This window comes from Sorghum bicolor, mitochondrion, assembly GCF_000003195.3.
Source record: "Sorghum bicolor mitochondrion, complete genome".
Classification (NCBI taxonomy): Eukaryota; Viridiplantae; Streptophyta; class Magnoliopsida; order Poales; family Poaceae; genus Sorghum; species Sorghum bicolor.
In genome coordinates, this window is record NC_008360.1 from 300,167 (window position 1) to 321,615 (window position 21,449).

Below are 21,449 nucleotides of genomic sequence, written 5' to 3' on the forward strand. Positions count from 1 at the left end.
GGGACGACCTCGTCGAACAAATATGAGTAGACTAGATCTAGTGTGGTGGTACCAAATACGAAGTTCTCCTTCTCATTGAAAAAACTGTGTGTGACTGTAAAGCAAGTGCCCACAACAAGACCAATCCATATTACCGAGAAATTGGATGAATCGGTAGCCTCAATCAATTAGTCTAGCTAATCGGTTAAGGAAGAGCTGCTCCTTGGATTTCAGGGAATCTTCTCTAGAGCCCTACCTGGAGTACTAGGATCTTTCCTTAGTCCTCCCAGAGACTGCATGCAAGAAAACCGTAGGGAAGAGGACAAGCTGGAAGAACACTCCCAAGGTAAAAAAGAAATCCATCCCCGGGGAAGGAGAAAGCTCACTGATACTGTATTGCTAGAAACTGGCACTGCAACTTCTGGGTTTTACCTTAGGATTGCAATTGGGCTTGCTTCCCTTTTCACTGCAATTCGCTCAAGGGGATATTTTCTAGATAGACTAGGGGATCTTTTCTAAATTGTTGTTCGCATAGTTCTATTAAAATAGGAGGATTTCTATGACCAACAGCATAGGTCAGAGTCTAGGTTTATCCCTTCTCCTTCTACTTACTTGAGAGTAGGGAGCTAAACTAGATAAGTCTTAAGCAAAGACTGGGTGCACCCTCCCCATTCGTAACTGCTTACAGCGGAACTTCTACTATTCATTCTATCCACTATCTCTCGACAAATGAATCTGAATCAAAGTAGAGTAGAAGGCCAGACCTTAGGCGAATTTCGGTATCAAGAGATGAAAGTGAAAGGCGGAGGTATCCTTGGACCCCAGAAGCTAGTTCCAGTATCCTCATTTCTTTGGACACCAAACATGCAACATATCCTCCATTGGCATTAACACATCATAGTGAAGCTTCCTTCACTGAACAGATCTTCAGCAAGAAGTGACTAGTTGTCATTCCAAACTCCTTACTCTTCCTCGTCAATTTCATTGCCTTAATGGCAGCAGTCTGATCCCTTTCTTCGATAAATGGAGCCGTGTGACAGCGCAGGTAGTCGCTTAGTTTCTTTCCCTGGTTGGCTAATGCTTAACACTGGTCAGATACCATAAGTTATGGTAGTGCTCGCTCGGCAAATCCTATCGGTTCAGCAGCGTCCTTAGTAGGAGCAGAAGGGATGTAGCGAGGAGCCGAAACCTACCGTTACGGAACCGTGGAAAAAGCCGAAACCTAGCCCTGATCTGAACTTCAATAACAACCATTGCCTTACGTACCATTGGCTGGGAAAGGAAGGTAAAGTAGCTGTCGTCTTTGGTCAAGTAGATCTAGCTGATTGACTCGTTCATAGGCGAAAATCAATGCATCGAACCCTTTGCCGATCAAAAGATTAGGAACCGTCCTCCTTTTCCCTCATCCCCTTGATCGACTGTCCCTAAAGCAAAGAGCCAATGCCAGCTAGTCTTCTCCTCCTTAAAGCTTATGGGCTAACCGAGTGTCGAACTCATACCTTCTACGCTCCGTTCCTGGGATTGGCTAATGCCTTTTTCCAAACAATAGGATATCCTGGTTTGTGCCACTTTCACGGCGGGATTTTTGTCCATTTTCTTCGCATTCTATTCCGAAAAAGGGCTAGGCTCAACCTAAGGATTTCAAACCTGACTTTAGGCTGACGACTGCTTCGAGAGCAGATAGAGCATCCTCTTCTGGGCATGAATCCGATTTTCATCAATCCGAATAGTAAATGGCCCAGCAGCTTCCTCCTTTGATGCTTCCTGCTGCACTCGTCCCTCGTCAAGCCAATAGAACAAGCCCTATGATGAGCCTAGCCCTGCTATCACTTCGGGGAGGGGGAAGTACGGGTTGTTCTTTCCGGGAAGGAAGGGCCATGTTAGGCCGTGTGGTCGATCCCTTAGTTCCAGTCATCGAGGTCAGGGTTTCCTCTTTTCTTATCCGAGCCATGCTTCTACCTTTCTTATCTGCCTACTACTAGCCTTCCTTCTTACTTTCTGGTTGGAGTATTTCTATTGACGGATCGAGGTCCGGGTCCTTGGCCTACGCTTTGGAACCTGGAAGAAGGAGACTCATTAGCTGAAGAAGTAAGCAGACCTAGATATTCCCTTAACCTAACCAGCCGGAATCCTTATTCCAATAACCCTTTGCCCTTGCTAACCGAGGGAGATTCCTAACTGGCACCCAATCCGAGTTTCTTTCTCCTAGCTATCCGACGTCCGCTAACCGGATATTTACGCCCAGAGGGGGTTCGCAATAGTTGACCGACTATAAGCTTCCTCCGCGGGGAGGGCTCCTTCTTTTTGCAACTAAAACCTATCCGCTTCCTTGAGAAATTCAATACCTACTTCGGTACGATACATACGGCCTCGGCAAAGCAGAGAAGGAATAGCGATGCGATTCCTACTAGTACTAACGATTCAAACCTAGCCCCTTAGACTGTTCCTATCACCTGCCCGGGATAGCCGGTACGGTTGTAGTATTCCGATCCCTAGCTGTTCATATGCTGTAGTTCCTCGGCAAAGGCCATTGATTTCTTTTCTTTCATCAAAATCAAATGAAAGCAAAGAACCTAAGGAGATACGATTCCTACGCATTGGGAAGAAGTTGTTCGCCAAAGCACATTAGGATTGTGATAATGTCATCTCCACTTTAATACTAATAAGAGGATTAGCGCACGGTACTATCCCCCAGTCCAGGGCAAAGGTACTTCCAACTGCTCCTGTCCGCCCCTTGATTTATCACCCCTTTGGTCTTTTATTGGTCATTGATTTATAGACGGGAAGATAAGTACCCTGGCTCGAGCCCAGATATCGATTTACCATTCCTTTATCGGATCTCCGAAACGGGAAACAATAAAAGTAATAGAAATCGTGTGCCAGCGGGAGATACGAAATTCACTGGTTTTTACTCTCAATCCACAGGTGGAGATACCTGGGGTGGGTTTTCATGGCCTATAGTCCCCTGCCGCCGAAGCACGAACTACTTGAAATCGCGGATCTATCCAATTAGATGCGACATTCCTTCAATGCAAACGTGGTATTTTTCTACCCTTTGATAGATAGCAAGCAGCTCCTATAACTTGATCGACAGGACCCAACCAACTAAACTATTGATTTTGGCAAAGCTAGACCTTTTGAGGAAAGCAGATGCAGATAACGAAAGGAAGCTATTAGTTTTTCTTGTACTCGACTCGGCTTTTCTTTACTGACCGCTTTCGTAAGGAAAGAAGACAATAGGAAAACCAGGTGAGAAGTTTTAGAGCAACCGATGCCTACCGTCCGGCGATATCCCTAGGTGGAGCTGGCTTACCACATTCCGATACCTCGGAACCTTCCCTTCGTCAATTTTGAATAACGAAAGTATCAACCGCTTGCTGGCATGCCAAAACACTTATTATGTTTATGTGAAGTGGATTCATCGGAAGAGAGAGGTAAAGCATTTGAATTCTTCGCTTTTGAGCTGTAAGTATTTCGCAAGGCGGCCCGGGGGTCTTCTTCGTTTAAGGGGCAGTTGAGCAACCAATCATACTACGTAGTACGGGAATTGTAGTTCACAAGTGAAGCCTCCCATGAGTGACTAGTTGGGTGGTATATGAAAAATGGGTCAGTTATAAACAAATCCGTCTTTTACGGCCGATTGAGACTGTCTTCCCTAGAAATAGAATAAGAATGTATGCTCTGGAGTAAAAGGATTCGAACCTTTGCATGCCGGTACCAAAAACCGATGCCTTACCACTTGGCTATACTCCAAACGGTCGGTTCCTGGGGAGAGGGGGAAGGGAGAAGCAGGGCTCGAAGAAAACGAGCCGTGCAAGGACGCGGGGATATAGCAAGTAAGCTGCAAGGTTTTCCCTTTAGGACCGACTACAACAAGCTCGCGACTCTAATAGAAACTAAGGGTCAGCTCTCTGCTCTATTTGCTTGCAATGCGTTGCCTATCAAAGTCGGCGAACGCTTCCACCCCCTCTTGCCCTTGTTACGCAACACGCCAACAAAGAACCTTGGTTCCGTTGCGCCCTGTATTCCGAGGCGACCATTTCGCGCGGTTCGATCCATTTCCCGATCCGCAAAATCCGATAACGTACCTATATGAGTGGGATGGATGGTAAATCATTTGCAGTCTTTTTCGGCAGGACCTAGACACGGAGGTTCGGGAAGTAGCGCATGACAGCATTCACTGGTGAAAGGACTGGCAGCAGCGAGAGCATCATAGTTGACATGGTCGGAGCTACAGTCCCCATATCCGTCTCTACTCTTTCTGTAATTGACTCCCTCCCGCTCCCGTCCATCAAAAAGTGTTATTTCCTCCAGCTCCCGACTCCGCTTCTCCCTCCGATGCCGGTAGATTAGATTAATTCATTGACAAAACCCATTGATTCCAAGCAAGAGGATGCGCGTTAGCGCAACGGCTTTCGCGCTAGTTGCTCAATCCGTTGCTTGTTTGGTGAGAAAATCGCTGATGCGAACTCGGTAGTGCTACTGAAACCACTTTGTGCATCTTCTGTTGCCAGGAAAGAAAGACGTGCTGGGTCTTTAAGAGTCACGCTTGCTAATACGGCCCGGCTGCCCCTATACAGAAATAGTTTAATCGATTGACCGACTTAACATACGCGTTTTCGTTATGGACAAGCTCTCCTTCTGTGCGCATCGATCGACCGACGTAGGGATTTGCATGGGGCGTTGCGCGTCGCGTCGGAGATTGTCAGACAATAAACGTTTCAATGGGTGTAGGTACAGGGGGAGGGGGTGTGGCGTACGCCACTGACTTTCTGGTGTGCAGGATGCACTTCCCACATGATTGTACAGTAGGCGTTGGAGCCCTCATCTGTAGGTACATGGAGGTGATCGCATATGCGGAGCAGCTTCCTTCGAGATGCCTTTGACCCGGGACCTACGCACGAGAGCGTTAACATCAAGGACGGAAGGATTCCCATGCATGATGCGTACAACTCTAATCGCGAAGCGAAGTAAAAAAAACAAACCGATGAAAGGAGAGAATGCGGGAGACAGAATGATGTCGGGCCAGCACAAGAAGTCAGACTAAACAACCCATTCGACGCGTCGGGGGTACTCGACCACCGGGAGATAGGGATTTAGTGACTTACCAACCAACCAGACATTGAGGGCAAGACATACCATACAAATCACGGCTTCGGCTGCTGTAGTCCTCTAGCCGAGCCACTACTAGCGTGTGTGTAATTCATGGCAGTTCACTATTTTTTTGGTTATGGAGCTATTCTCTTTCTTTTATTTTTATATAGTATAGAGAGCGGTAAGTTAGTGCTGTTCTAAGGAAGTGGTAGCTGTTCCAGTACACAAAGAAGGGAGATTTGTGTAACCCGAGCTCTTTGATCAAGACGGTGTGGCCAAAGTCAATCCTTTGAGAAAAAAGTCATTGATTTTCGTTGGCTATAGTGATCAGCACAAGGGGTACTGCTGTTATGATCCCCGCACGCAGACTCATCTCAAGACATGTCACATTTGATGAAACACGATTTGCCTCGCTACCCCATGCGCCTCTTCTCGGGGAGAGATACACACACGCGCGATGACTGCTTTGCCACCGCCCACTCTATGTGCTCCGATTAGCGTTCCGACGCCTGGCAGTGCACACGGCTCAGATTCGGTTGACCACGCTCACATCCGCTTCAGACATAAAGGACCATTGAGGTCCGGCCCTATCGTACTGGAAGTCCCATGCTTTTCGTTTTTCTTCTCGTGCGTTAGGATTGAAACCTAAGCTAATTAAGCTACTATCTCTGGAGAATGGTATCCGTTCATTTCTGCCTGTCCATAAGCGTATATAGGATGAAGTCTAAACGAATCAACGAAAATTACGGTTAAGGCATTTGAGAATATTAGCATTGGGCACTCTAACTCGAAGGAAGAAGCCGAAGCCAGTCCAGTAGCTCGAACTCAGACTATCTACGAAAAAGATGGCATTCTCCCTTAATCTGCCTTGTTTTGAGAAGCGGGGAGGTAGTTTTGTCAAGCTCGTTAAACGCAACGACAGTCAAGGCTAGGAAGATTTTCCAGGCCAGCCAACAAAGTGGGATATTCTTTGGAAGAAAGCCTGTATTGTTTGACAAGATCTTTAGGTCGGTCTCAACACGTTGGCATCTTCTATTCCTGACTCATTGGGGATATTATGCCTTTTGCTTGTCAGAAGTAGACCGACGATACGGACTAAAGTAAGTCAGATCTCAAAATATTTCATCATACTCAGTCCTGAAAGAACAAGCAAGGGATGAGCGCACGCTGGTAGTAGAAGGAAGCGGAGATGGAGGCAGCTAGGCATCAGTTTGAGTTCGAGATCGAGACCAGCTTCAGCCACTATTGCTAGGACGGGCTTACTTAGACTGAGAACAGAGATTCTTTTCTCTGCTATGCTATGCTACTTTCCTCTTTCTTCCCTGAGGGCATTCCTTTCCTGAACATAGAGCCAAACAGTCTTGCCCGGAACTCTATCCCCCCGATTCCTTCCCTTCTTGAAGAAAACGATACCGAGAACACCATCCAGGCAATAGCACTTGAAAAAATGAAAATACCATCTGCGTCAGAAAATATTCTATTGCTATTCTGTTGTTGAGGCTTCGAAAGCTTACTGCCCGGCCATGCTACTCTGTTTTGGTTGACTTCTGACACTGCTGATTCCATCTTTATATCGTTCGAGCTAGCCCCATGACTTCTTGGTCGAGCGCAGCTCTTGTTCGATTTCTCTTTCTTTGATCGAGCGCAGCGAGAAGCAAGTCTGGCGAACCTTGTGCTAAAATTCCTTCTTTTCTTTCTTTCTTGGTTTTGGATCGGTTTGTTAAAGGTGGGAAAGGTTTGTTTACAAAGGCATGACTCAACTGCTGCAAACTTATCAGGATTGTACCTACCGTTAAATTCGTGCCGCATGGCAGTCTTGCATGTAAAAGGGCCTGTGGTGGTGGTTATCTATCAGGCGGGAAGCGCCAAGCCTATCACGCGGGAAAGACCCCTAACCTACCACCAACTTACCTTCCAACCAAGCCCTTCGATCCCGCGCTGCTGCTGGGTATATAATCTCGGTCCTCCCCTTACTTTGAAGCCTACAGCTCCACAATTCGTTTTCCTGTAATTAATGGCAGGAATCCAAAAGATACTGTTTTTTCTTTTTCTTGTCTTTTTTCTGCTTTTTCATGGCATCGAAGCTACGCGAGGGAAAGCGATGCTGCCCACTCTGCCGCAAAAGGGGGCGGCTTTCTTCTTCCCCAAAATGACAGTTCCACCATCAGGGCCCAGCATGCAGCAAAATTCTGTGGAGAGGCTGCGTTTTACAGCAAAGCGCCTTGTGCCATCCGGCGCTAATCTTCTACATCACTAGGTTAGCGGGACCTGAAGAAAGACTAAGTCCGTCTGTCGAAAGCTCAGTTGTTGGTTTGGTGATACTAGTGCTTTCTAGTGTTTGAGTTGTTCAGGAGTCGTTATAAGTCAGATTACCTCATTGTAACGCAGGTGTCCCCTGCTTTCCTTATTTCCTTTTTTATTGTATGAACTTTGGCTTTCTTAATAAAGCTGGGCGTCTATCCTGAGTGTGAGCATTCATAGTTGTGAACTTGTGATACTATTGTTTAACTTGCTGCAAAGACTACTTTTACTTGCAATTGGTTCATAAAATGGTCTGGTGCTTTAGGAGGTCTGCTCCCACAATTACTTAAGATCTAGTGCTGTTCTAAAGTCTAAACCAAGGAGCAAATGAAGAATTATCTGTAGTTAGCAGTTGTGTTTTGAGAAGAGTACTTCCTTATCTGGAGATTCTAGACATTTGTTATCTGGGGAAGTTCACTAATGAACACAGAAAAGTGATTAACCTAATGAATATTCTTATATCCTTGGTTTGTTAGCAGTTCTGGATTTTGAAGCCCTTTCTTTGATTAAATAAGAAAGGACTACTTGGAAAGCGACACAGACACTGGTACATCAGGAAAACCTTTAGAACTCACCGTTCAACTTGATCTTCGCAGGAAAAAGCTTCTTCTCTATTAAGACAAAATAGCAATAAATAGACCAGCCAGCCGAGTGAACAAAGCCAGCCACAGCTTCTCTCTTCCTTCTAGCTCACGGGGAAGGAAGAAAAGACTTTTCTTATTCCAAGCCAGCTACGGGACAAGTGAAACGGGCAGTTAGTTCAGTGAGGACAGCAGTTCCAGCAAAGACAGTGGAATGCCTTGGTAAAGCTGTTCATTCTCAACGGGAAAGGATTTATCTATTGCAACGGGGCTAGTTTCAACAAGGTGAGCAAAGCTAGATACTTAGGCTTGTCCAGTTGTTCCACCAACCCCTGCTCCCGACCCAGATTCTTCTTGGCAGCTCAAGACCTTTCTTGTTCCTTGCTCCCGTGGATCGATACTAGTTACTTACCTTTAATCTTAGCTTAGTGTCTTTTACCTAACCTACTCGCTCGCCGAGCTTTTTTTATCTTGGTTATTGGCTTTTTTACTCAAGTTAGAGCTTTTCTTTCCTGGCTTTTTCACTCGAGTTGTTTAATTGTTCGCTTGGCTTTAGCTCATTTTTTTGTCCATTTCTTCTCTTTACAGATCCCCTCGAAGTAGGAAGAAGAATGGCAATGAAAAATAATAGCAATAGTCGTCTCGTAGGTGCAGGTGCTGGTGAAAGAATAGCTTATGGGGCTGGAGTCAAAGGAGCTTTCATAGACATAGAAATCATAATAGAAAGAGCAGGCCTGCGAGCAGCGAGTGCCCTTTGTAAGTTGCGAGCCTGCCTGTCAAACCATAGGCGCCTTACCGCCCCCCCTTTCTTTTTTTAATTAGAAAGAAGGGGACGGGGGGATGAAAGACAAAGAAAGAGATCAGGTTATTTATGATCGGAGAAAAGGAAGGGGCGTGGTTGATGTGTCACTGGGAACCCGTAGGAAGGGGAGACGACCGGCCTCATTCACATCTGAAATCGCCAACATGAACACAAACGAAATCGTCGAATTTCGTATAGAAAGAAAAGGAACCACTTCTATTCTCTTTTCTTAGGTATATGAAGAATTGCTTTTTGGTCCCTTTCGTCCAGTGGTTAGGACATCGTCTTTTCATGTCGAAGACACGGGTTCGATTCCCGTAAGGGGTAGGTACTTATTCCCGGCCGGCGGTATCATTGCTGAGTGATCGATCGCTCGCTATCTGGCTTGAAAAGGTGGCCCGGGAGCTTTCGGAGAAGGCCGAAAAATGCATTTATCCTTTGAATTACTCATTGAATGGAATTTCATTTCATGATACGCTTCGAACGTACGTGTTCCCGATTAATTGGGAAGTGGTTATTTTCACAAGATTATTTGTCCCCGGATCTACTGTGTCTTATTCTTATTTTGTTCGTTATTTTGACCTGTTTTATTCTTTTAAAGAAGAAGGAGGATTTTTCCTCCCCTCCAGAAAGTATAATCTCCATTTTTGCATGTCTTTCCGCTATTTTAATGGCTGTATTAGCATCGGGCCCTTCAGTTGTACAAGCTATGGATCACCCCCCTGTTAGGGGTGAACCCAGTAATTCCCTTCCCCGGTCCGCAGCGTCCAACTCCGCTGTGGCCTCTACCCCCTCCTCGTCTTTTTTCCAAGGACTTTCGGGGCAGATCCCCGCGGCACCAGATTCCCCCGGGGAAGAAGTACAGCAGCCCAACTTTTTATCCCTGCCGGAAGAGGATACCATGGAACACTTATTAGGGGCTGTTCCAGAGCGGGGTACTGCAGTTTCGGGAGTAGAAGGCCCGTCCTGTTCAGATGTAAATACTAAACTCGGGGAATTTCTTTCCACCTATGGGAAAACCGCTACCCGGAAGGATTACTTTTCCCGTTTGGTGGAGGAATTGCAGCTTGGCTCCTCAGATCAGGAGGACCGGCTTAAATTATTTTCTATTATGCATTCCATAGGACAGGGGGATAGAGAAACCCTGAAGAGTGAGGCAGGGGGCACCCTCGTGGAGGAATATGAAAAGTATTACAAACCAAAATATGGTAAATCCATATACTTGGGGCGTAATAAGTAGGTTAGGTTCCTTTCCTCCTCTATCCCTGGACTCTACGCAGGACTTCTTTCTAAGCCTCACATAATTTGAATTTCTCTGACATTCCATGTTTCCGAAACGGATCCTATAAAATATTTCACTTTTTCTATGATCATCTCTATTTTAGGTATTCGGGGAATCCTCCTTAATAGACGAAATATTCTTATTATGTCAATGCCAATTGAATCAATGTTATTAGCTGTCAATTTGAACTTTTTGGTATTTTCCGTTTCTTTGGATGATATGATGGGTCAATCATTTGCTTCATTAGTTCCAACAGTGGCAGCTGCGGAATCTGCTATTGGATTAGCCATTTTCGTTATTACTTTTCGAGTCCGAGGGACTATTGCTGTCGAATTTATAAATTGCATTCAAGGTTAAACATAACTACAGGAGAGTTACCAAATACAAAGTTCTGTTCTCCTTTCGTTCTCTTCTTTCTTTTCTTTTTATTTTATCAATATTTGATAACTCTTTCTCACCATAACTGTACTCCTGTTGTTTCATTAAGGCGGGGGCGTATGTGTCTTTCCTCTGCCTGATCTGCACCTTCTTCGCGATCCTTCTCTTACCTCTACCGGAAGGTGGCTGGAAGAAGCCGTGGGTGGAGTTGGCCCATGCCCATCTTGCCTCCCTTCATCATCCTCTGGTAAGTGAGGAGATGGGATGCCGATCTGAAACCAGCTATCTTTCCACTTCTATCGCTTCCTAATAGGGCTGGGTTGTGGGATGAATAATCGTATCCCCCTGAGAAAGCTCTTTAACAGAGCTGTACAAAGGAAGTCTGCACCTTCCCACTTATCCGGACAAGGCAACAACTGCTTTTCGTGCTGACCCAGAGGAGCATGCACGGGAGTCGACCGGACCAGAACCGCTTTCTTTCCGGCCGAAGTACCGCTTTAAGAATACAGTAGTGGAAGCCCTGTGAAGACTTCTTCTCGATCAAAACTCGTAGAGAAATCAGAACAGTTGAAGGAAGGGACACCCCTTATAATTGAATTCACTTTATTTTCTTCCGAAAAAATCCCGGGGCATCGAATTCTTTATCCGTTGGCAAAAACGCTAGTTTTGAACCAAAAGAACCGAAAGGCACTGAAAGTTGTTTCGTCAGATCCACCTTCCGAACTTGAAACCGCTAAATCGGATTTTGAAAAAGGCACTGGCGTCCCCGAAGGGTCTAGTTGATAAGAAGTAATCAAAATGGTTCGCTTGTGGATATCGGACCCATGGAGCTCATAAGAAAAGAGTATGCTTTGAAAAAGCTCTTTTTGGGCTAGATAAAATATAAACTGCATACTTTGAATGAGAAGTTGGCTATTCTCGAGGCAGCCCCGCACTTAAAGTAGTTTGTGTTTGTTCTACGGAATTCAATAAAGCATGAGTTCGGAGTTCCTAAGTTCGTAGAACCTAGTGGAATGAATCAAGCGAGCTAGACCTGTTGATCAAACTAGAGCTAGTATTTCAAATAAAATCAAATCGTATCGTATAGAAAGTGAAGTTCAGTTCCATGTCGGTATCTTCGTCGGTATCTTCCTGAATTCAAGAAAGTAGGACATTATTAGGTAAGCACTAGAGTAGAGGCACGCACCCCGAACTGTTTGGAAAGCAATTCAACGAAGCAAGCTGGTTGTTTATGACCCTAGTATGTTCTTTAGAAAAAAAGGAAGTGGGGCGCTCGCCGGACATCAATGATTTCAAAAGGGACATGCGAGGCACTACTTCCCTTCTTGTTTATAACCTGCTCCTTATCCGATTGAAAACCCTAGTATTCCTACTTCAGGGACAACCCTTGTTAACCGAGTTCAGGGCAAACCCTAGCATTGTTTGACGGCAAAGGAAACTAGAAATTAGTTGATTTAATTGAAGGAAGTGAGCGGCTACCATTCGAGGAGCCAGCTTCTCCAACTTCTGCCTTTCCGAGGCATATACCTAACCAGCTTGTTCGCATCAGTCACTCCTGCTCGAAAGACTACCTTTGCCATTTCGATTGATCATCTTTCTTCCGCCTAGTTCACAGGCGGGTTTCGATAACCACCTACTAATCTGGGGTCGCCTCCACCAGCGAGTTCTAGTTCATTGCTTCCTTCTCTTGTCGGGCAACAAATTAATTGGAATTCCGAATGAGCATTAGGAACCCATACTAAAAGATCAGTTTTTCGTGTAGAAATTGCATCATCTTTTGTTGTTTTCAGCCTTTACCGCTTGCAAGGGTAGTAGGAAGCATGTGATTTTGTGAATGTATATTGGTTCGGTTTTGCTCGTGTTGCATCGTTGAGTTCGCTGGACATCCTTAACAATTTTGTTCGCTCTTGGAAATAGCAAAATTATGTGCATCTCATGTGTTTGTACAGCAATTGGAGGTACAACTACAAAGTGCATGACCAGAGAGCTGGGAGAAATGCTTGATCCCCGAATCATGCTGAAAGTGCAAGTTCTCAGTGGACTCGCGTCTGGAACATGCAAAGCGCCAAATAGTATGTTAGTGATTCATCAAGATCCTGGTCCATTTCTGAAGAAATCTAATTTGATCCCCTCCAATCTGATCTGACAAAACCGATCAAGATCCACGAAAAACATATTCTACTCAGCAAATTAGTCATGACTCCAGCTTCTTCTCAAACTTCTACCACGAGTTCATCTGCTACTCTACAATCAAATGCTGTTGTGGAGTTCAATCACACAGTATCCTTCAAATTATCTCAAGATAACTTCTTGCCCTGGAAATCACAAGTCTTACCTTGACTTCTCGGTCATGAACTGATGGGGTACCTTGATGGATCAGTGGAACAACCTCCTCCTACGATCTCCATTGTCGATTCGAACAATTCCACACAGATTGTTCCGAATCCAGCTTATTCAACGTGGATCCGACAAGATCTGCTCCTCTTAGGCTGGTTGTTTTCAACAATGCAACCAGAGATAGTTGCTCAGGCTGTTCACTGTCGTACCCCCTCTCAGCTGTGGGCTTCGTTGCAGCAAACATTTGCATCAAATAAATTCGATAGCTCGTATAATAGAGTTGCATTTCCAACACTCTCTTTTTCTACGTACACTTTTGATTCCTCAGTAGGTAGGGACAACGTTCGAGATCTCATCCGACCGTCTATTTATCACTGATTGGGAGATTGGATTGGAATCCGAGGAGAACTGATTGGATGTCATGGAACGAATGGGGCACTACGTTGGTTACCCACTGCTAGCCTAGCGGAGATTTCTCTATTTGTTGAAAGTGGAAAGGAGTCATATTTGAATCGGAAAGTTGGGCTCGTTCACTCACACCTTTCTTTGATTATCGATGACTTGGCTTCTTGCTCAAGTAAGCACCCGGCATACCAATTCATTATCCTTGGGGCTCGCTCCTTCCTATCTACGTTATTCTTTCTTTGTTACTCTCGTAATGACGTTCCGAAAGAAATCAAGGTTACCAGGTCACAGCTCTGATTCTTCTTCCCTTATAGAACCTTCCCGAAAGAAATCAGTAGCTGGGGTGGGTCCGCCCCTACAACTCATCAAATCTGCCTTCTTTTCTGTTCTGCGCTGTACATATTCTCAAGTTATGAGAAAGAATGGATTTTAATGAAATTTTTCATTAAAAAAATAAACGAATGAAGAATATTTTGACCTCTTATCTGATAAGCAATCAAAGCATTTGAACTGCTCAATGAACAATAAATAAAGAGCTAAGGTCAAAAAGTATATGTGTTACTAATAGTAAACCAATTTTTTTTTTAGTTTGCTTTCAGCTGAACATGATGAACATGTTCTAACTAAAAATGAGGTGAGGCTTGATTAGGTGGCTTTGCAAGAACTAGGGAGGAACACAAGTTATGTACTTTAGGCTAAACATATTAATTTAGAAGATCAACTTTTCCAATTGGACATAAACAAAAGCAACCAATAATATATATATATATAAACTTCCATAATATTTTCTCTATGGTGAAGTAATTTCATCGATAACCACTAAACAATTAAGTAGCGATGTATGCAAAGCTAGACAACGAACATTTCATAATACACTCGTTCTGCATATCTTTAGGATAAAAGAAAAAACAGCGAATAAAAAAGTTTTCCTAAAAAAAAAGATCAAGAAATCTATTTTGTATGGTTCTTATTTCGTTGAAAACGTTTCCATGAGACTTTCTTTCATTGAAGAAGTCCATGACTTGTTCTAGGTGATATGAGGTTGAACAGGCTTTAGAAAAAATGCAAAGAAGGGTACATAAGGGTGGAATAAAAAACCAAAAAATGACCCCTTCTTTCTTCCTGAGCATTACCGAGAAATATTCTTTCTTTATACGTTAGGTTGGGTTTCAGATGTATATCATTTATTATATGAAACCAAAAAGAAGAAATGACAAGAAAGTTGTATATAGATGGAGGATAAAATTACGATGTGGAAAACAAGACAGGGGTTTTTTTTTTACAATGACACTGTACAACAATTTGGAAAAGGGATGTAGCGCAGCTTGGTAGCGCGTTTGTTTTGGGTACAAAATGTCACGGGTTCAAATCCTGTCATCCCTACCTATTACTTCTCCTATGGGCAGTAACGAGGGATCAATTGAGATCGATTCAAATTGGACAAAATTCAGAGTTTCATTTTTCTATATGCATGCGAAAATCATCCTTTTCTTTACTGCTTTATCTCCTGTCGTAAGAAAGCGCTCTTAGTTCAGTTCGGTAGAACGTGGGTCTCCAAAACCCAATGTCGTAGGTTCAAATCCTACAGAGCGTGATTCTGTTCTTGTTATGTAAAAAAAAAAAAAAGAACTTAACAAAGTGGAATGTCCGACTACTGTTCTTAACCCAAATAAAAGAAAAGAACAGAAATACTCGACCAGGAGAGGAGACCACTGACCAATCTCCGTCCATTTTCCCTTGCCTTTCCTTTACGGGTATGCCTGTTTTAGGGGACCTTATAGTAATAATAGTCTAATAGACCAACTAGAGGAGAGGAATCCTTCATGAATCGCCTTGCCTTGCTTAAAGAGGTTTCTGACGCCCGTGGAACTCTTGTTTTGAGGAAGCAATGAACATTGTCTTTTTCCATTCTCAATAAATGAGGAAGGAGGGGTGAGGTCCTCACTTGCGAGTGAGGCAAGGCTTTCTTTTATAATACATCCTACCCGATTTTGGTTGACGATTGCGTTCTATTCCAATTATTCACTTGTTTTTCTTGTTACTGTGGCGAGACCAGATGAGAGAGAGAACTATTTTCCATTTCCAGACAGACCCCGAGCCGAGGAATAATTCTTTATTTTTTTGTTGGTTCCTTCTTTCTTATTTAGAATAAGTGAGTCTCTTCCATTCGGTTCATTAGCTTTAGGAAAAATAGAAGCAGCGGACGCTTCTAAAAGGCTTAAAGGCTCTGATCAAGGCAATGAACATTTTTAACTTGGAAACTAATAAGAAAGGAATTCCAATCATAGTTCAATACAGACTTTTTATCCTTTAATAAGGGTTAAACTTTCCTTCCAATACTTGTGCGCTTTACCCATCTCTACTGAACAAACCCACTACACATCGCTGGCAAAACCTACATCGAGTGGCAGGGTATGTGTGTAGGCCTTTTCAAATTCGAAACAACATGTCGATAAATAGCTATAGAATAGAAGGGGCCATAAACAGGGGAGTCTTGACCATTTCGTGGGTGATCTTTCAAACTCTTGTTTTTCTAGCGAAAGAACGCCCTTCTGAGCGATGATCTCCTACAAGCGAGTATAGTAAGGTTGACTTCAATTGAGACAGAAATGTCACTGGTCAGCTCCTTAGCGTGACAATTAACATCACTTTCTTATTACCTAAGAGATTAGATAAGGGAAGAAGGCAGGCCAAAGCTTATAGATTCGGAGATCGTACTTCTAACGCTTTGTCTGAGTCAGTCCTACGACCCCTTCCGGCTGAGACACGAATCCTAGCCTATCTGAGTCGCAGAATGAAGGGCTCTTCAGAAGGCGCCACCCAAGTCTCCTTTGAGACTTCGGAGTCAGGAATGATTTTTCCAAGGAAGGCGGATTTTCTTCGTTCCGCAGCACGAGCAGGGAGAAGATCGATGTGCCTTCTAACCACGTTCATTTGTTGTATGATCAGTAGGGAAGGGAGCCTTTGATAAAGGTACCCCAACCAAGAAATCTACTGTCTCAGAGCGACAGTCAAGCTCGTATCGCGGAACTAGACTAGAACATTTCTTTGATTGATAGGTCAGATAGGAAGCAGGCAAGCAAACCAAGTTATAGGTTTGGAAGTTAGAACTAGGAAAGGTTGTCCTGTGACTACCTTTGAAGTCTTTGGGTAGGACATCAGGCTAAGGTCTTATGATGAGCCACGCGCATATGAGGTTTACTGCAGCCCTAAAGCTCTGTCCCCTATCCTACCACTAGATCCCCTATGCCGGAACATGAACAGAGAAAGCTGTGAGTGTAGTCTTAGGAACGAACCCGGGGTTGCTCTCGCAAAAAGATTGTACTAAAGAAAGCTAGAAAGCCCAATTCCAAGCAAGCAACCTTCTGGTCCACGGGTCGGTGAACGAATGGGTTTTGGGAAATAGAGAACATGGACTCGATTGAACAAAGGTGGCACCGGAATGAATAGCCCACTTGTTTCGGGCAAGAATGAATGGGACTGATCGACTCGAGTTACCGAGCGACCTCCACTCTTCGACTCGAGCTTTCGCTTCTGCTTTTCTCTTTTTTTTATTTATTAGCTTTTTAGGGAAAGAAGAGGAAATACAACTATGTCTACGAGTGCCGCGAATGAACCTTCGGTTCTTCCCAAGAACAAGGAGACACGAACTAAATAACTCGTATCAGGCTACGGGAATAGTGAACGGGAAGAAGGAACTAGTGAGGCTTTCGTTGGTCAAACAATATGCCCTCCTCACTTGAGGAGAGTGAAGGTCATGACTTATTGAAGGTCAATTGGCCAAGAGAAGGGGAACTCCTTTCGTCGGTAACTATTGAATTGCCTATCTAACAGTGGAGCGAAACGGAACGGGAAGGGAAACTCGTGTCGTCGGTTATCCAATTTCCCTCCTTTCTGTTTCGACAAAGAAAACGTTTAGGTATCGGTAATAGGATTCCCACTATGATTTGAAGAAAAAGATAGATTCTATAATAATCTACAAATAATATATAGAATCAGGCTCCGTAATCAAGTGCTCGCTGTGAGAAGAAGATCTACAGGCATGTACCCATTTCTCCCTGCAAAATAAGTTTGAACCCGAGTGAGTATGGACCATACGCTCATCTTTCTTCTCAATCTACACCTCGTTCCGCGAGAGACCTATCCTCGTTTCGAAATAAAGGACCATAGTGAGGATCGATCCCGGATAAGTGAGTCAGTGTAGGGACAGAGGCTGATGATTCTAAAGGTGATTTAAAACTACAAGATGACTTTATTTGAAAACGGAATCCAAATATCAACAAAAAGATGAATGGAAAGTCTTGTCGATATGAATTGAAAAGAAATGACAATGCTTCGATTTCGATCTTTACTTCTTTCTTGGATGCCTGAAGTTTGTGTTCGCATTTCATCAAAGGAAAAGTGGGCTGTACCTACATGAAGAAAAGAGTTGCTCGTGTAAAAGCAATATCTTCTATTTGACTTATCTAGCCGTGTCTTGCACATACTCGGCTCGGTGAATGGTTCATCTTCGATTGGCATGGTCCTTTGGATGTAAGAGATCTCGTTTGCTGGCCGGGCCCTTCCATGAGTTTAGATCTCTATGTATGAATCTCTTATGAAATCCCATACTTTTTATCATTTAAGAACGATCAGCATACTGTGTGACTTCTGCGTGACAGTTCTTGCATTTCGTTTGTTGCTTTGCATGAACATTTAGATATTGGAAAGCGAACTCCCTTAATTAGGAATTTCATAGATAGAGAAGGACGGGAAAAAAGAGAGAGACTGACTAACTACCCGGATCAATGCTGATTGACGACTGAATAAATAGCCGGAAGCAACAACTGCACGAGAGAGAAAGAGCGGATCCAACTAAGGAAATGCAGTACAGTACCTGTTCTGTCGGAGCTAATCATGCAAAGCTAGCGTAGCGCCAGCCGTCGAAGTGAATGAATTCGAAAGAACGAAGAAATAAGGAAATGAGACGACTCTTTCTTGAACAATTTCATAAGCAGATCTTCCCCTCCACACCAATCACGAGTTTTTTTTTATTCCTCTCGTATATCGTCGTCACGCCCTTAATGATAGGTTTTGAAAAAGATTTTTCATGTCATTCCCATTTAGGTTCGATTCGGATCTCTCTGTTGTTTCCCTTTCCTCCCGAACCTTTTCCTCGAAATGATAAAGAATCTGGTACACTCGAATTGTATTATTTAAGTGCTTATTGCTTGCCAAAAATCCTACTTCTACAATTGGTAGGTCACCGGGTTATTCAAATAAGTCGTGTTTTCTGTGCTTTTCCCATGTTACAACTTCCGTACCAATTCGATCGATCCGGAATGGATCGGTTAAACATTCTATTAGGGAGCCCGGTCTTGACTCTTCTGTGTGGTATTCATTCTCGTTCGGCTCTTGGAGTCACATCCAGCAGTGGTTGGAACAGCTCGCAAAATCCAACCACTTCACCTACTTTATTGCCCCCAACCGTTTCCCGTACCTCTATAGAAACAGAAGGGTTTCATGTTCTTTCATCGATTGGGTATTCCTCTCCTTTTGTATCTCTTTATCCAATTTCGGTCTCGATTAGTTCACAAGATTGAATGGCCAAGTCATGGAAAAGCCGTTATTCGATTGTTTTAAAAGAATGTGTTGAGCCGGGCCCGGGTATGTAAGTTCAGCGATGTACAAACAAGGATTGATTTGACTTCCGCACCTAGGTTGGGGGGTAGGTGAGGGTGGGGGGTTCTATTTTTGAAGAATAAGGAAGAGGAATAGAATCTCATTCATGTGTTCATGCTAACAGAAGAGCGGATCCAATACACATACATAAGGCATCGGTTGTTCTTAACAGCGATGGCTATTCATTTAAGTCTTCGGGTAGCACCACCAGATCTTCAACAAGGTGGAAATTCTCGTATAGTATAATAGTAGTAGACGGCAGTAGATCCTACAACGGTAAGGTTTTCAACGGCAACTTCGATTGCGCCCCATCTCTACTTCGAGAAAAAGGTTCTATCCTCGGATTCGCAATAGCGACAAAGAAAAAGGAAGGGGCGGGTCCGATTAGACGATCATCCTCATCCGAATCAGAATTATCTACTTGAACAGATTCAATGTGTTCATCATGGGAAATGAGATGTTGTTGTTTAGCAGGCTGATCCCTTTCTTCGATAAACTGCTCCTCGGATCCAACTGCTGCGTATATGACCTTAGTATCAGGCACTGCGAAATCCTCTACGGAAACAACGTTCCGAATCCTAATCCTAAAAGGCACCAGCTCCTAAAGCAATTATCGTAAATAGAGGTACGGCCCTCCAGCGCTAAATCGGATTTCTCGGAAGCTAGGACCACGGAACGAGGTAAAGGCCGAAGATTGGAAGAAGGGAGGAGAGGCCTATTTCCATATGTTTGAGCTTGATAACTACTGTTATAGACCAACTGCAAGGGCGCTGGATCCTTGTTAGGGCGGGATAGCTTTACGGGCCGAGAGCACCCTGCTTTCCCAACCATTGCTTTCTCCTCATGATCGATGTGGACACATGTGATGAGTAGCGGCGGTATCAAGAACCCGGATAGTCAGTACTCCAATCTGCAAGCGGAACAACGAGTTTAGAAGGCACGTTCTTGAAAGAGCAGGCTGACTATGAAACTCATATAAGGCTCGCGATCGGGTGCATCGTTGACTCGGGGGCGGTTCCATACCCATTCTATCCGGGCCTAAATGCTGGAGTTTCTGAATGAAGTCTACTTCTTACTGACTTTCTTAGAAGGCTTCCTATATGCTTAACACATTGACGTCTAAGGCTAAGCTTTCTTTCTAATGGTAAGCCGGGGATCTAATAGTCCACTTCACCCTAGCTCTCTTTACGTCGATATAGGTTGCTTTTTTGATGACTAGTCCCATATAGACGGTAGGCCTTATTTTCTACCTCCTCTACCTAGTCTCACTTTTACTAAGGAGGGAGAGAAGAGGGTTCTCCGGGACGGAAGACATCTCTCACTCGTACATATATGGATGGGGAGGCTACCTCTACAAGGGAAGAAACTGAGCAGCAGAGATTTTGGCAATAGCAAAGGGGATCCAGATGATTGAAGAACAAACAAACTGACAATCTAAATCCAGCTTTTGTTTGGGTCGTTGGACCTTCAGGCTTCGGGTTAGGTCATCAGGATCCAGCTATCATGGACAGGTTCTGAAAAGGGCCTCGGCCTTCCTATGAAATAAAGAGGGTGATGATTCTTTAGTATATTTTATCAATACTAAAAAAACTCGTAATCGTAAGTAATAAAGAGAAAGATTGATGGATGAAGCGAGGAGTATGTATCTATGATGGGACGATGACTGAAAGACTTTTTAGCTGTAAATGCTGGAGAGAGATGATGGCCGGCCTATGCACTGAATGTGCTGTGTTCTAAGATATCTTGAATCAGATCAACTTATCCGGTATCCAAGCTAAAGCAAGAAGAACTGTCGGGGCCTCAGATGCCTCGGGACAGAGTTACTTTGGGGATATGGGGAATATACCTCGTCCTGGGATGAGAAACAGACCCAATGAAGAAAGAGAACAGCATATTCTTTTAAGAGCCCAAAGGGACCGGAACAGTCTAGTCTCTAGCTGCCTAAGAGCAACCCCTATTTGTCCAATCCAAAGTAAACCTATTGCCCAAAAGCCATCCCAAAGCCCAAGACAACTCGTTAATCGAAGATTTCACTATATAAAAGAGTTTATGAGAACCATCCGACTCCCTAAGGAAATGAGTATACGTTTCCAACCCTCCAACCCTTTTTTTAACCTTCTATAGGAGTGGGAGGATGATGAGCTTATTGGAGAAGAAAGCACTGGTGATGTACAAACAAGCTGAAGCAAAGTGGGGTAACAGATTCAGTCCACTGGAAAGGGAGAGAGGTGCTGAGACAGGGATGAGTACTCTGGCAACCCCGTATGAGTATACTGGTCAGAGGGGGGGATCTACTAGTCCTAGATCTTGCGTTTAACTATCCTTCGGGGCCAGTGCTATCAGATTCCACTAAATTGACTAGTGAAAAAACCCGTACTAGACTCCAACTACTAGTACCTGATCAGTAGGTGTTGGTTTCGGACTAAAGTCCCGAATAAAACAGAAAATGACACCCTCACCTTCTTATCTCGACAAATGCTCGAAACTCGCGACTGCATGCCCTAAGATGTAGACACCCTCAAGATGCTACCACTCTCAACCAGCCATGAATCTCGACAAGGGAGACAAAGGATCGACTCGCCCCCGTATCAATCAGTGTGTAAGTAGGACACCAAAATATTAGAAGCGT

At 44.0% G+C, this 21,449-nt stretch overlaps 2 protein-coding genes and 4 non-coding genes across 6 annotated transcripts, besides 1 other annotated feature; 5 read left to right on the forward strand and 1 right to left on the reverse strand.

Annotated features, from left to right (window-relative positions):
* Positions 1-3,660: 3,660 nt before the first annotated feature.
* trnQ lies at positions 3,661-3,732 on the reverse strand. The gene has a single exon. It is a non-coding gene; the product is annotated as a tRNA-Gln (tRNA).
* A 5,280-nt stretch (positions 3,733-9,012) lies between these two features.
* trnE lies at positions 9,013-9,081 on the forward strand. The gene has a single exon. It is a non-coding gene; the product is annotated as a tRNA-Glu (tRNA).
* Positions 9,082-10,093: 1,012 nt separating this feature from the next.
* On the forward strand, positions 10,094-10,396 carry nad4L (NADH dehydrogenase subunit 4L). Its single transcript is given in 1 exon segment — positions 10,094-10,396. A coding segment is annotated over 1 exon segment (303 nt).
* Position 10,095, forward strand, in nad4L: a sequence feature (c->u RNA editing creates start codon).
* Positions 10,397-14,468: 4,072 nt separating the features above from the next.
* Positions 14,469-14,542, forward strand: trnP-b-cp. The gene has a single exon. It is a non-coding gene; the product is annotated as a tRNA-Pro (tRNA).
* Positions 14,543-14,679: 137 nt separating this feature from the next.
* trnW-cp lies at positions 14,680-14,753 on the forward strand. The gene has a single exon. It is a non-coding gene; the product is annotated as a tRNA-Trp (tRNA).
* Positions 14,754-18,120: 3,367 nt separating this feature from the next.
* ccmB (cytochrome c biogenesis B) lies at positions 18,121-18,741 on the forward strand. Its single transcript has one exon. The coding sequence runs from the start codon at positions 18,121-18,123 to the stop codon at positions 18,739-18,741; it is 621 nt and encodes a 206-aa protein (YP_762347.1).
* Positions 18,742-21,449: the final 2,708 nt, after the last annotated feature.